The sequence below is a fragment of the Lytechinus variegatus genome, chromosome 2, assembly GCF_018143015.1.
Source record: "Lytechinus variegatus isolate NC3 chromosome 2, Lvar_3.0, whole genome shotgun sequence".
In the NCBI taxonomy this organism is placed as follows: Eukaryota; Metazoa; Echinodermata; class Echinoidea; order Temnopleuroida; family Toxopneustidae; genus Lytechinus; species Lytechinus variegatus.
The window spans coordinates 62,153,210-62,169,473 of NC_054741.1; the positions used below are offsets into that span (position 1 = coordinate 62,153,210).

The 16,264-nt window shown below is 36.3% G+C and overlaps 1 protein-coding gene across 1 annotated transcript in view; it reads left to right on the forward strand.

The window, feature by feature from the left end:
- The window catches only part of LOC121408563 (solute carrier family 43 member 3-like), a 47,038-nt gene extending 31,061 nt beyond the window's left edge, over nucleotides 1-15,977 (forward strand). The window contains exons 7-11 of the mRNA XM_041600074.1: nucleotides 7,918-8,124; nucleotides 8,828-8,947; nucleotides 10,751-10,940; nucleotides 12,069-12,192; nucleotides 12,904-15,977. Coding sequence (XP_041456008.1) covers nucleotides 7,918-8,124; nucleotides 8,828-8,947; nucleotides 10,751-10,940; nucleotides 12,069-12,192; nucleotides 12,904-13,068 — 806 coding nt within the window. The 3' untranslated portion in view covers nucleotides 13,069-15,977. The remainder of the gene's footprint in view (nucleotides 1-7,917; nucleotides 8,125-8,827; nucleotides 8,948-10,750; nucleotides 10,941-12,068; nucleotides 12,193-12,903) is intronic.
- The last annotated feature ends 287 nt before the right edge of the window (nucleotides 15,978-16,264 follow it).

A 16,264-nucleotide genomic window follows, 5' to 3' on the forward strand; every position in this document is an offset into this window, starting at 1 on the left:
TTGCCCAAAGTACATAACTTTTGACATTGGTTCTATTTTAGACTCGAGAGCCTGTATAGTTAAGACAAGGCTCCACATTAACTTTTTTTGGTGGTGGCCCATTCGGGCCACCAAAACCTTCAAATAATTTTTTTTGGTGGCCCATTAGTAAAGTTTGGTGGCCCGAAAAATATAAAGAAAAACATTAATTAAAAATGAATAAAACAAACTGAAATATTCTGCAGTCACTACCACGTACCACTATTCTTTGTACATCTTGTATGTAAATCGTGCTTGCTGTTATTTTACTTTGCTCATTTTGTGGTAATATATAAATTGTTCTATCATTGTGAATATGAAATGATTGAAAGAGAATAAAAGAATTGTATTGTTCCCAGGTTGTGTGGACTTCTAATCTCCGTATAGACACACACTCATAATGGTAAAGTAAATAAATAGTGCATATAGCAAACTCAGATTGATTTACGAAACAATGATTTTTCCTTTCTTTTTAATCGTAAAATCTAGATTATGCAGGCCCCAAATCCAGTTTATTTTCTCTTTTCCAGCATATTATAGCAGGAGAAAATCACAGAAAGTATGCTGCAGAATGAGAACAATGTATAAAAGGGAGATAAACAAAAATAATTTTTAGAATAGTATATTGAAAAAAAAATTGTAAAAATGAATAAGTGAAATAAGACAAATAAAAAAATGAAGTAAGAAAAAACAAAGAACAGGAAAAAAAATGAATAAGACAAAATTATCAGAAAAAATGGGGAAAATTATTATTATTATTCAGTAGAAACATGTTCTTTAATCAGGCATATTCAATGGGAAGGGGTATAAATGGTTTAATCACTGTAAAAAAAATTACAGAAAAAAAATAAGAAAACGGCAAGTTATCGATCTGGAAAAAACAGTGAGAAAATTCCTTCCCTATATTTGACAAAATGATGGAAAAAATTCACATTTCATATCAATAAAATGCCTTCCCAAAGTATTTACTTCCTTAAGAGTGGTTTAAGAAATCATTTATAAACAAGAAATAAAGAAGCTGTCTATTCAAGACAGCTTCGAAAATTTACCAAATATCAACATACATACAAATGCACATGTGGGACTGTGATGCACTCACCTATGTGTTTTATGTGTATTAATGCATTTGGAAATCGGTCTTTTTGAGTCAAGAGAGAGGTCATAATTCCTCCTTTTAATGCTTGCAGATTATCAGGTTTCAGTAATACGGACTGTAGAAGGGCATTTCATTGGTGTAAAATGTGACTTTGACGTAGATTTTCAAAGTTCTGGGGAAGATTTCTTAGCAGTAACATCTCGCATCGCAGCTCCCTGAGTCTGAATAGTCTGCTAGCGCACAGCCAGCTGCAGTGATTTCACGCATGCAAAGCTCAGCAAGACAGCCGGCACGGCCGGCTGAATAATAGTTACTGTATGCTAGCGGTAGGCCTACATACTGTCATGACTGTGCAATCTTTGTGTGTGTGTATTTGTGTGTAGATTAACAAAAAAGGCGCATGACGAATTGACTTGCAATTTGAACTGTAGAAAGTTGATAAATGCATGCAAAATAGGGAGAAAAATTGCGCTACTTTGAAAATTATTGGTTGCCCGATTCGGGCCACCAAAACTTAACATTTTTTCAATAATGGTTGCCCGAAATGAATTTTTGGTGGCCCTGGGCCACCGGGCCACTGCTAATGTCGAGCCTTGGTTAAGAAGTGTATGTTCCGTACAGATCCTACCTCTTTGTGGCTCAGGTTATTTTTATTTAATGTAAACATGGTTAACATTCAATGCATGTAATGTATCTGTAATTTTGAATGGGTTAGTTTAACTTTTATACCTGGATGAGAATCTGCAAAATGATGCATGCACTTATGATCATCATCTTGGACCATATAGGTAGACCTCTATACTGTTTTTCTTGTCCTTCAAACTCAGCCTGTTTTTCTTTTTCTTCAAACTCGACCTGTTTTTCTTTTTCTTCAAACTCAACCTGTTTGTGAAAGAAAAGAGAGTACAATAATAAGAAGTGATATTTTTCATGGCCGTATGTATAGGGGAGGGATTTGAGTAAGAGATGAAATGTGAAAACCTTCATTAAAAAAAGAATTGCATGACATCCTTCAATTTTATTTTAGAAAATGCACAAAACGGCCATAGGTAATATTGGTTACTTCTGGCCCTCACTTTCTGAATTTTAGGTTTCTCTAATTTTTTTCAAATGTCTGCCCTCCCCCCAAAAGAAACATCTGCATCTTTTTATTTCCGAATCTTATTTCATTTGACTTTAACATAATTTCATCTCATGCACTAGGTCTAGATCTATTTGTAAGAAAGTATAGATCTAGTCCAAGACTCAGAGCTGTGCAACAGCATTCGCGTATCTAAATTACTCGTAGGTCTAGATCTAGATAGTAACGATGGACTCTCGATCTATTTAGACCTAGAAAGTAAAGCTTTGGTTCTAAACTGAGATCTAGGCCTATATGGATTTGATGTCTTTTATTCCTGGCTAAAAGTTTAAACTTCATTGCCATTATTGACCAAGATTAGATCTAGTCCTTGGTCCACTGACACTGACAGGCATACTCGTACATGTAAATGGAGTCGTTTAGGCCCAGACCTAGATCTAGGCCTAAATTACAGACCTAGATCATAAGCCCTGGGCCTGGGGTAAGTGTCGCGGGTGGGGAAAGTATAATTTAGATGACTCGATTTGAATTAGGTTGGCCTAGAATTAGAAAGCATCGATGAATAAAAGTGAAGTACCGTAGGCCTAGATCTAAGTCTAATAATAAGAAGCAACACACTAGGCCTAGATCCTCTGTTAACCAAGTTAGAAATTAGTTCTAACGTTAGGCCTATCTAGATCTAGGTCCTAGATCTAGCCTATTGATAATAAGACAAACATGCATGCAGAGCAGCATATTATTTCGTATACAGGAATAACCGTCGTTTCTGGGGATTTATTCAACAATTTCTGACATTTTTTTTACTATTCGTGAGTGAGCCAACACAGTTCAGCGGAACAACCAAAATAGAGAGACTGAAGCTTTTGGTCTAGGAGTCTAACTATAGACCCTATTCATAAATAACAATACGCCTAAGTTAAAATGGGTGGGGGCTAAATGAAGAAGCCTGAAGTTATGCAAAATAAATTTGATATCTGAAACTGAAAGTGAGGATTGACACAATGACAGGCAATATATCTTCATCCACACTCCACTTCACAGTTTATTCCTGACTGGGTTTCGATCTACTGAAGATAGATGCAGATCTCCCTCTAGATCTAACGTTACAGTGTACAAAAAGAAGCTTCATTCCCCGCTTCATTCTTCTTGCTTTAATCAATCGTGGGTTGGTCCTTGTTAATTGGAGGTGAACCAAACCGGCCCGAAATTCTCTCGATGCCCAATCGGCTAGGAGCCCGTACAAAATACATGTGGTTAACACAGCGGCATAACCGCAACACTGCAAGCAACATACAGGCTGCACTGGGCGACGATGACAATCTAACTTCAATTTCAAAGACCAAATTCTGCTTTCCTTTAACAGAAGAATGATAGTAAACTCTCTAATTTGGTAGAGAAATAACCTAAGATCACAAAATACAGTGTGAAATTTGTAAATAGTCCACTGAATTCATGTGGTTATATCAATTTATACGTACTCACCGGAGTGTTCGTAGGTCCATTTTTGTGTGGAAAGAAAAGTTTCAGAATGAATAAATTAGATGACGTAATGAGGTCAAATGAATAATTACTTCTGTAACACGATACCACTAGTATCGATGACAAAGAATCGGGGAAATCGCGTATTAATGACGCTCTCAGCCAATGACAAGGCCGGAATAAGAATATATTTACGCTCATGAATGTCAATGGGGGCTTATTTTTGTCTTCAAATGATCGCGGTAGGCGGAGTCTAATCTCATTTGTTTTGTGCTGAACGCGCGCGCAGCTTTCGGTCTAGTAATATATTATAAGGTCTTTGCTCAAGACCCTGGCCTACACATCAACAGCATCTGGCACCCAATCCTACGTCACCATCAAACTTCTAACCAATCCACAAACAACCAGCCGTCCACCGTCACTCCACCGAGCCCTCCTACCCAACACAGCAGTCTGATTGCATCACCTACTCAACCAGGGACTCCGCCGACACACACACCACCGCCACCGACACCTCGCTACAACCTCCGCCGACGACCCAACACCTCATCCGTACACCAGGCCACCCACTCACTCCCGCCGAAGCTCACCCGACGAGTCCGCCGACCAACACGCACAGAACGCCACCATTGATGTACACACCGCCGACACACACACACGCCGCCGTCTACTCACCACGTCCGCATACGACGCCCACTCGTTTCCCGCCAAAACCGCCGACCCACACACAGAGCGCCACCTACGACGTCAACCCGCCGTGACCGCCGGCCTAGAGCTTTCCCCCACGTCCGCACGCACGCCATAAGTACCGCCGCACGCCGAGCGAACACTCACTCCTGAAGACGGACAGTCAACCTGTCCGAAACGTCGAGTCTCTCTACTACTCATCATCTCTACTCGCCGACGCAAGCCAGCATCTCCTCATCAGCTCTACTACTCAAGCTGTTCTCACTCAACATTCCTTCTGGTTTACAGTCCTTTTCAGGACTATTCTCAAGAAAGAATACTCTATTCTCAAATCTCCACTTTCTCGCCTATCCACTTCCTCTCTTCTTCTATCCACTGCTTCTATAACACTCCACATGGTGTACCGTAAACCACATCAGCAATTAATTCATGTAGCTAGGTAAATACACAACCAAATTTATAAAGTATGGATATGTGTAAAGCACAACATTCATTACATTTCAGCTCTCAATTGCTTATAAATGAGACCTGTAAATTGATTTTAATGATGATAAAGATAAATTGATATGTAGGGGCAGGTTTCTTCTTTGGGTAACAATATTGCATGTCTAGGGTTACTTTACCGGTAATCGTTTTTATGAGAGGGTACGTTTGTAGTTTGTTTGATAAAGAGGTAGGATCAATAAAAGAGAGATATCTTGTTGACTTCATTTCAGTCCCAATTGTAATTCATTTATACCTTTTGAATTTTTCTACATCAAGTTTATAAAGAAATTTTCCTTTTAAAGAGGGATTATCTGGTAGGGGTGTTCACAGTGTAGCTAAATTGGAGTTACATGTACATACTATGCTGACATTGAAACTTCAATAGAGAAAAAACTTACATGTGAGAATGTTGTTTGACATTACAAATGGAGGACGATGTGTGGCCATTTCCTGGTACCAACAGACTTGCAGTTAATTTCAAATTGGTCTAATGCCAATTTGTCTAATTACCCGCTCGTCTACTATCATTTGGGGGCCAAATTTTGGTCTATCATCAATTTGTGCCCTATCCACATAGTCTAATTGCCATTTCGTCCACTCATTATTTTGTTTAATAACCAGTTGGTCCAATAGCCATTTAGTCCATAAATCATTTGGTCTAATTGGAAATGTGTTAATTGGACGAAATAAATGAAAAGAAAATGGGCATTAGACCAACTGGTTATTAGACAAAATGGTTTTAGACGAACTGATAAGACAAAGTGATGATTGGACCAAAGGGTTATGGAACCGTTTGGTAGTTGGAAGAAATTATGATGGACGAAATGGCATTAGACGAAATGAAGGTAGACCATGTGGTTAGTGGACGAATTGGCAATTTATCAATATTGCTTTAACAGCCATCTGAGGATCGTTTCATCATTATTTTTGTCCGACAAGTCATCAGATCTGACAACTTTCCTTGCTTTTGATTGGCTGTGGAGCACTATTATGTTGGTAACTTTTGGATAAAACAGGACTTGTCAGATAAAAAGTCCTTTCATGAAATTCTCCCCTGTGCAGAAGGACCTCTTGTCTATAAAGATCATAAGGGTTTGGTTGCTTTGAATGACATTCCTGTTGAGGCATGTATCTACAGAACCTGTTCAGAAAGACCACCTGTTCATCAGACTACTTTTCTAAAGGCTCCCTTGGGCATTCTTTATAAACAGGTTTGATTGACTTACAACTGGTAATAATCAATTAATACCCAAAGTATGGAATTTCATGCCTAATCCTAATATCCGGAATCTATTGCATAATTTGATTCTCCATATTAGTTCAAGCTGGTTCACTCTCGCCCAGGAAGCTGAATGATTTCCTGTTGAACAATACCAGAATCAAACCAGAGATCACATTGTTGTTACATCCTGTTCCATCTATGTGCAATGGCAGTGATTCTTGGCAGATGGATTGTGTCATGTTGTCCTTTGTTTGTAACATATGTGAAGACCGTCGTCACATCCTTTTTATGAATTCACATCTTAAAGTGCCAAACAGAAGGCTTAATCAACAAAATGCTACCAAAATTATTTTATGTACCTACATGTAGGAAATCTAATGAGATCTGGTGCAGTGCTATAATGCTTCAAATATGCCTGAGTTAAGCTTTATGGTTTACAGAATCTATAGGTGTTAGTGATAACTAGGGTGCCAAAATCTCAAAAAGATATCCAAATTGAGTTATTACCTTCTGTTTGTCAAAGCCCTGTCATATCCTTAAAGGGTATAGGGATGGCTTCCTGAATGGCTTTCTTTACTGCTGTGGTGTGTTTGATTATTTCCTGTTTTGGAAGTTGAAGGCAGATTTCTGCATGCTATGAAACCATGTCCTCTTTATACACCGATTTCAGACATATTGATTACTCTTCAGATGCCATGTTGTAGGGGTTCAAGGTGTCATTCTATTTTAATATCTTGGAACTAGTTCTTTGCATTTTTTTTCTGTATTCACCTACCAGGACTAGAAACCTAATTTATTGACAATTCCCCCCAAGGTGCCTGAAAGTTATTGTGTCATTCAAAGCGTAATTACAGAACCTTGTGAATTAAAAATACTCTTTATTTTTGTGGATGCTAATTATTGATATTTTACCATGCGACTCTTAGGGTCGATTTCAGTTATTTGTTAAGGATTTTATCCCCTTTTTGAGCTAGATGTATGACAATTTTCACTTTGTAAATTTCATGTAATTCTCTTTAAGCAATACATAAACAAAGGGCCCCATATCACAAAGCTATAACATCAACTGATGGTTCAGGCAAATTGATTTATTACACATAATGATCAGTTCAGTGAGTCTAAAAGATTAGCTCTGTGACCAACTGCAAAGCTTTGTGATATATAAACCTGGTAGTGGTTATTGATGAATTGGGATTAAAGGGGATGTTGAGTTGGGTTTAATGAAAGCAGAAATATGGGGAAAATCTGTTAGTGAACGTTTGGCAAAGAACAACAGACTTATGTTTTTTTCATTTTAAGTCTCCTGTGTGAGCCTGGTTCACACTATGCAACACATTGTGATCCGAATTTCAAATAAATTGTGATAACATTTGATATGGACAATCCAACTAATAAAAAATTGTATGGATCAGCGTTCATAATAGTGGTAGGACTACTGAAATCAAAGTTCGAGCCTCCCTGAATAAATAAAAACAAATTCAATTCCAAATCGTAATGATGTCCTCATTGAATGTGACGTAGAGTTGATTTGCACTGCACTCCGACAACAGGGCTTGCCGCGAAGTAAAAATGTGGTTTCAGTATTCCTAACATGCGAAACTTCATATAAAATCATTATACTTCTCAGAACTTCTATATTTAAAGCAAAATATGATTTCTTGAAAAATTGTGTTGCATAGTGTGAGGCGGGCTTAATGGGCTTTCACATTTTTATCACAATATTTAGGAGATATTACAAAATGGTTCCCTACAAATGATTGCTTTTCAAAAATCCTCACATTCCTATGATAAATAGTATTGTCCATTTTCTTGTAACTCTTTTTTTTATTTATCCCTGATTCATTTTAGGTTCAACGAGAAGAAAGTCTCGGGTGATTCAGGCCGAAGCTGAGGCATGTAAAAAACAGTACTTCCCAACGATACGCTCTTGTATCCTTTCACCTCTCTTCTGGCTCCTGGTCGCATGGATCTCCATCCTCCAGCTTCGTCTGATCTTCATGATCGGAACCCTGAATCCCTGGCTCAGCAGATTGAGTAACAACGATGAACAAGTTGGTAAGTGAATAGGGTGTGTGCTTTTTAACCCCATTCACTGACTCAGCTGTAGATGGAATAGCAGCAATGAACAAGTATGTAAGTGACAAGGGTATTGATCCAGTGTCCTTGAGAAGTACCCAACCACTTGCTCAGTGGAAGATTGAGTAATATTGATGAACAAGTTGGTGAGTGACTAGGGTATTTATTGAACTAGTGTCCCTTATAAGCACCCAGCTACTAAATCAGCTTCAGATGGAGTAGCAACAATGAACAAGCTGGTAAGTGTCCAGGGTATTGATCCAGTGTCCTTTTATAAGTACCCCAACTTCCAGCTCTCAGCTGTAGATTAAGTAACAGCAATGAGCTACATGTATTGTCCTTGATAAAAACCCCAACCACCCGCCAGCTCAGTGTGAAAGGGGTCCAAATAACCCGCCTCTTTTAGGGTTGGCTCTTTTAGGGTTGGCACTTTTAATAGTAACCTTGTGTTGAACTCAAAATCAAAATTAGTGATTCAAAATGCTGATTCAATCATGTTTGCAACATTTTAGGGATCATATTAGAACATTCTTTTTCCCCTGAATGAATAGAATGAACTCAAGTCTATTTTACATCTTGTTTTATTACCACATTAATTGAATGATCTCAATTTTGCTGTTTGCTTTATTGAACGAATACTGAGTAGACTAAAATGAATGTTATATTTCTTCTTGTTTGACAGTGAGCAAGTACACCAATGTCTTCTCCTTCATCCAGTTTTGTGGATTTTTGGTTGCTCCTCTTGGAGGGCTTCTTCTTGATCGCAATAAGATGACGACTGGCTGGTTCGCCAATAAGCATCGTGAGTACTCTGCAAATTGGCAACACTGATATTTTTTTCTTTCATCGCTGCCATTTTACCAACAAAAATTTATGTATAAGAAATAATTAGAGACTGCGTAGGAATGACTCTTGAAGTTTTGAATTTGCCAGTTTGCATGGAAAAATCAGAAATTTGATACAATTTTCTGTTTTGTTGCCAACTTATCTGTTTTTGTCTCAACCTGCATAGCAGAGTGAGACTATAGGCTTTTCCGCTTTTCCAACGGCGACGACGGCGTCAACACCAAATCTTAACCTAAGGTTAAGTTTTTGAAATGACAGCATAACTTAAAAAGTATATGGACCTAGTTCATGAAACTTGGAAATAAGGTTAATCAAGTATCACTGAACATCCTTCGGAGTTTCACGTCACATGACCAAGGTCAAAGGTCATTTAGGGTCAATGAACTTTGGCCAAATTGGGGGTATCTGTTGAATTACGATCATAACTTTGAAAGTTTATGGATCTGATTCATGAAACTTAAACATAATAGTAAGTATAACTGAACATCCTGTGCAAGTTTCAGGTCACATGATCAAGGTCAAAGGTCGTTTAGGGTCAATGAACTTTGGCCAAATTGGGGGTATTTGTTGAATTACCATCATATCTTTGAAAGTTTGTTTGTCTAGTTCATAAAACTTGAAAAAAGAGTAATCAAGTATCACTGAACATCCTGTGCGCATTTTAGGTCACATGACCAAGGTCAAAGGTCAATGAACTTTGTCCATAATGGGGGTATCTGTTGAATTATAATCATAACTTTGAAAGTTTATGGATCTGAATCTTGAAACTTGGACATAAGAGTAATCATGTATCACTGAACGTTCTGTGCGAGTTTCAGGTCACATGATCAAGGTCAAAGGTCATGTAAGGTCAATGAACTTTGGCCTCATTCGGGGTATTTGTTGAATTACCATCATACATGTATCTCCGTAAGTGTATTGGTGTAGTTCATAAAAAATGGACATAAGAGTAACCAAGTATCACTGAACATCTTGTGCGAGTTATAGTAGTTTTTAAAGTCAGCACTGCTGCTATATTGAATCGCGTGATGCAGGTGAGACGGGGCAATCCACTTGTTATGATTACTTCCATATAATGTCTTGTTAGCATTAAATCAATTATACTGATTGAACAAATATAGAGAAAGAATGTATAGAAATTTTCAATCTTTACAGTTTTGTAATGATTCTCATTGGACCAAACCGCAAATTTTGTCACTTTTTTCTTGTTACTACAAGTCTCTGCCTGACATTGTTTACATTCAATTTAGATTTTATGTTAGTTTTAGTTGATCGTTATTTTAGAAGTTAGTAACAATTTCAAAGGTTAAAATCAGCTTGAGGATTGAAAATATATTTTGCAGAGCCAACAAGTACGATTTTCCCCTTAGAAATAGGATATTGACATTTGTAAAGAATTATGATTTTTGTTATTTTTTTATAATTTTAAAGAAAAATAAGATTTTAGTCCCAAAAATATGTGAATGATAGTATTTTTCTCACAGTTAAGGTTGGCAGGTCTGATTTATGCCAAATCGTTTTGGTTTTGAGCTTGCAGTGACATAAAAGATGGGATATTCAAAACTTGTAAAGAATGATGATTTTTTTTGGTGTTTTTTTTAAATTATTTTAAAGAAAAATAGGACTTAGGCTAAAAAATATGTAAATTATAGTGTTTTTCTCACAGTTAAGGTTGGCAGCTCTAATTTTGGCCAAATCATTTTGGGTTTTGAGCTGGCAGTGACATAAAATTCTTTTTTTTTTCTTCATCCCTGTGTAGTCGACAAAAGAAGTCCATATGCAGACCTGAAAGATACCTGCTTCCCACTGGCCTTGACGACCATCCTGTTCACAATCTTCTCCATCTGTATTGTGATTCCTAAGCTTGAGTTACAGTATCTGACGTTCATCATCCAGGTCGTCATCAGGTCGTTCCTCTACGGCTTGTCCTGTGCTGCTATTCCAATCATGTATGCACTGATCTTCATTTTAATTCATCCACAGGATTGTCATTTAAATATGAAATTTTTTTGTTTTCAAAGATATGAAATGTTTTAATAGTCCCAAAATAAATTGACATTGTTGCATAATTTTGGATGAAAAGTATTTGAAACAGTACTACAAAATACTGGAAATGGCCACCTTCCCCATGAAAAAACCCCCATGTTTGTCTAAATATTGACACTTATAATTTACCTTATGATAAAAAAATTTCTTTTAGAATGCCCTGTGTACTTTGCTAATTCCTGAGCAGTTAATAATTTAATGTCACATGATATTTAGACATATTGTCTCGGCCATCTGAACCGTTGTATCACACATACGACGGTGCAAGCCCATTTCAGAGAAAATCGACTTCAAAGTTTACTATAATTTTCACTTAGTATCCCAGCCTTTCAACATATTCATCACTAGAAAAATACATGGTTGGAAAGACCAAGACAATTGCTTGACATTGGTTTCCTTATTTTTACACAAAACTAAGGATCTGAGAAAATATCGCAAAAGAGAGCTACTTGCTTTTCATTTTGGTTTGAGTAGCTTAGATGTTTTATGTACAAAAACTCCATAGGGAAAAGCGATACGACGTTTTGACTGGCAACCGCGATTCCAATGCGGGCGATCAGTCAAATCGTTGTATTGCTTTTCACATGCAAAGTTAATGCATGTGCCCAGTGCTGATACGACGGTTTGCATTGAAATCGCAGTCAGTCAAAACATTCTATCGCTATGTTCCAGTACACGTTTCCAATGGGATTTGCGCATTATATCAAAAATTTGTATGGCATCGCCTTGAATTTTTAGTAATGAATAGAATAGGAAAATCCCAAAATGTTTTTTTTTTTTTTTTACCAAAATTGACTGATACGACAGTTCTGATGAACGCCGACGATGTGTATACTAACAATTGTCTGTCATAAGGGGAATTTTGTTGGAAGTCCTTGTGTGAATCGTCATTGAAGTTGTTTGGGTATGAATTATAAACTAGAATTATTTCAATAGTGAAACTATGCTGAGGCTGACCCTTCATACTTGGAAGTCAACATTTGTCTTCATTCCTATTGTATGAATTTGATGTCAATTCTGTCTCCCAACAGGTTTCCCCAAGAATACTTTGGTACCCTCTTTGGAGTGATGGGATCATTTGCTGGTATTTTTGGTCTTCTCCAATATCCAATCTTCAGTATCCTTCAAAATGTACTCAATAATGATCCTTTTATAGTGAGTATAAACTTGATTATTTGTGACCACCATTCTGAATTCCCTCAGAAAATTGCGAGGCTTGGTTCTCTGTATTATGTCAAAATAGTATTTTGGGCTTGGAAAAGCATGATTTAGAAAATTGAATTATTTGAAAGAAATTTTTCCACAAGCTATTGCCACATATGAAGTTATGAAAATTCCACTAGAAATGAGATACAAGCATTTTTTAGAGAAGTTTTGTTTGGGTGTTTTTATTATTTTTTTTTTTTGGGGGGTTGACTGCTGAGATTTAACCGATCACTGCGCTTTGTAAAAGGTAGCAGGGCCTAAAGCAGAGATCATAATATCCATTCCATTTGACACACATAGGGGCGAACTGTTATCATAATTTCATATGTGTTGTACAATAAATGTTTATTATTATGCACAGTATACACGCTTCATGCTTGGGCTATCATTAGAATTTGAATGTTTCTCCTTGGCTTTTTAATCTCATCCTGAATTATTTCACAATATGTAAACTTTTATTTCTTCATTAAGTTATTGTGATTGCCAGCCCCCTGTATTAGGCATGGATGAAAGTTTCATTTGAAAATAAAAGTATCCGCATCCGGGACAGGAGTGAACTCTTTCTGCCGATGAATTGAGAAGATGATAAACTGTATTGACAGGGCTATATGACAATCATCTGTTATATACTAGTTTTTTTTTTATTCTTTTAATCTACAGCTCAATATCTGCTTCATTGTATTCAACCTGCTAACAGCAAGCCTTCCGATCTACATCTGGTTCTTTGTGAGACGGAAAGAAAAACAGTATAAACTGGAGCAAGAAGAAGAGTTACACGAGGAGAAATACACCATCCTTCCTGCCACATCACCCTCTGATGCCTGAGGCTAAACCCTTAAAATCGTTATGTTCACACATATGTTTCTAAACCACACGTCATCATTACAATTTTCAATTTAATGATTTACTCGTTATTTCAGATGCTCCCAAAGCTGTCAATCATAAAGTTAAGTTGAAAATGTTAAAATACAAGATATCTTATGGTTTCCACTTTATTAGAGCTGCCAAGAAGTACTGATTTCAGTAATTAATACTGAAAATAAGAAAAATACTGATGATTTGTGGAAGCATTGTGGTGTAGCAGTTCTGAATCTCGCCTTGAAATCAGAGGGTTGTGTGTTCGAATCCCACGGCGGCCTAGCGTCCTTTGGCAAGGCGTCAATCCACACTTGACCCAGGTCAAGCCACTCTTGACCCAGGTGTTAAATGGGTACCCTGTGGGATGTGAACGTCAGTGTGATTAGATTGGCACGTGTGCACCGATTAACACTTGCCTGGCTGGGATACTCCCCAGGGTGTGGAGATTGTGCACTTTATGTGTGGAACAGTGATGGATCCTATGACCAGGGTAATAATAATTACAATGTAAAGCGCTTTAAAAAACAATACATTAAGCACTATATAAATGTAACTATTATTGTTATTATTATTGTTATTATTATTATTGTTTCATGCAAAATACTGATTTCTAAAGTATCAGTTTCCTGTGCTGTCCTTTGGTATTTCTTTAAAAATATATGAATTTCTCAACAAAATACTGGTTTTTAGCCTTAAAAAAGACCGAAAGATCCTCGTTCTGGTTGGCAGCCTTGCCTATTACTTTTCGTAGAGTCTGGTATGATTATCTTTGATCTGCTTCCCATGAAAGCTCCAGACAAACTGGATTTTAAGAACAGCTGTAAAACCATAGAAAACATGTCCTTCACACCTTACCCTTCTTTCCTCAACAAAAACATTATTTGATGCAAAAGAACTTGGATAATTGTAAATGATAATATGTCCCTACAATTTTCCACTGTTGAGGTATATTTTACTTTTCTTTTCAATCTCTAAAATTATGAAAGACTATTCTTTCATAGGTAAATCATTCATTGAAAAAGAAAACTATCAGCTGTCTGAATATTTGAGTTTCGGTATTGATTTTTTAAGAAGGGAATTTTTCAATATCAACATCTGAAACTTTGTAAGTTCTAAAGTGTATAATTCCTTTAGACCAGTCATATGTATATTCACATTTAAAGCAATGATATCTCTGTGAGATTATTATGATAAGATAATGTTTGTATTTTCTCACACATACAGTAGGAGTGATATACATATGAATCTCTCTTTTTTTCCAGAAAGAATGAATTCGTAGTTTCAATCATTCACATGTATGCCAAATGAAGTATGATTATATTGTCATGTAAATGTTATACATAGTGCATGATCAGGAGTTGAATATATTGTGGGTGTCATAGATTTAGATTTTTTTTTAAAGTGGATTTTATGTTACGGATGTTAGGGTACATGTTATTGTGCCTTTTATTTTTAGAGGTACCATTAAAGTGCAATCGAATATGGTGCCCACAAATTACTGTGAAAGAATATGGTTGCTACAACATAAACATTATCAATAATGATGTATCTGTTATTAGTGCTTAGAGAGTTTGAACTGTGACTAGCACTATATAATGCGTCCCAGAAAAAAAGGAAACCGGTATTCCCATGTCTTTTTTCTTAGGCGAATGAATTATGATATCTAATTCACATAATCATATAATTCAATTATTTCTCTTTTATTTTGATACCTGATATAAGACAAACACTTCAAGCATTAGAGAGCAAGACGATTGGATGATTGGTTCGTGATAGGACGACCGTGCTAATTCAACGATCGGCCCATTAGCATTTCTTTTGTATTCTTTGTTAGGTTTCTCTCACTGATCCCTGAAATGAGAGTGGATTCAGATTCATACGCGAGTTTCTGCGCAAATCATTTCTGATATGCCTTTATTTATTGTTTGTAATCTGCCGTGAACGATTTGTTAAGCTATTGGTCTCAAATTAGAGATGAGATTAATCTTTTATAATAAGTATCAACTTTATAGTAAAAACTTATTAATAATTGTGAAATCTATCTCTGAAAACAGGTTTTTCCTTTTATTTGTGGGGTGCACTGTGTAGAAAATGATATATATGCTGACTACAAGATGCAGAAAAGATCTTAGAGTGTAGTATATGTATGGCAATTGTGCTGTCTTTCGGTATTGCATATATTTTCACATGAAATATGAAACTACGAAGGATTTTTTTATGAAAGCACTTTTCAACTGTTTGGCGTATATGTTCAGTAACAGCAAGCATTCTGAGATTCAATATAACTCTCTAGAACAATCTAGAACTTTAGATTTAGATCACTGAGTTGATGTTCTGTGCTTTGTGAGTGAATATATTGAATAAGACTAGCTGGTGATATATGTATTGTTAATGCTGACAACGTTTTCTTAATGCTTCCAAAAATCAATAGTACTACCTCTTATGACAAAGCAGTATGACATGTTTTTTGTATGCTATTATTATTATTTATCCAGCATTTCAAAATACATGAATTATAGAACAATACAAATTACATAAACAATAGGATATATATGACATAATACAAAGAACCCGGGGCCCATTGCAGGAAGAGTTGCAATCAATCGCAACTCTGAAAATCATGTGCAACTTGATTTTCAACCAATCAACAGCATACATTTGGGACTTGCGATTGATTTTTTGACTCGCGTTCAACGCAACTCGTTCTGCAATGGACCCCAAAATTACCATGATCCACAGGTCTTCCTTCCCACACCCCTTTACCTCCATCTAGGTCAGTATAAGAATATAACAAGAAACATGAATTAAAACTATACAACTGAAACAAATGCAACATGGATCCATCAGCAATTATCATTTCAATCGATTCATTGCAATATGAATAATAAAATAAAAGAAACAAATATAAGAAGTTGAAAGTGTGTTCACAATATGATATCCTTGCCTTTCTAATGGTTAATTGAACTAAAACAAAATGGAATGACTTTAAACTGTGTTTTCATTGTGTTTTACTCAAAACCTATGTTTTAATATTTGACTCACGTCTGAAAGTTCTGTTTCAATTTTTATAATAAAAAATGCAGCAGTGGAGTCTATTTCTTCAAAAAATAGAGCTACAAATCATTCTGAAAATGGCAATGTATTGCTGGTCCAATATTTTCTC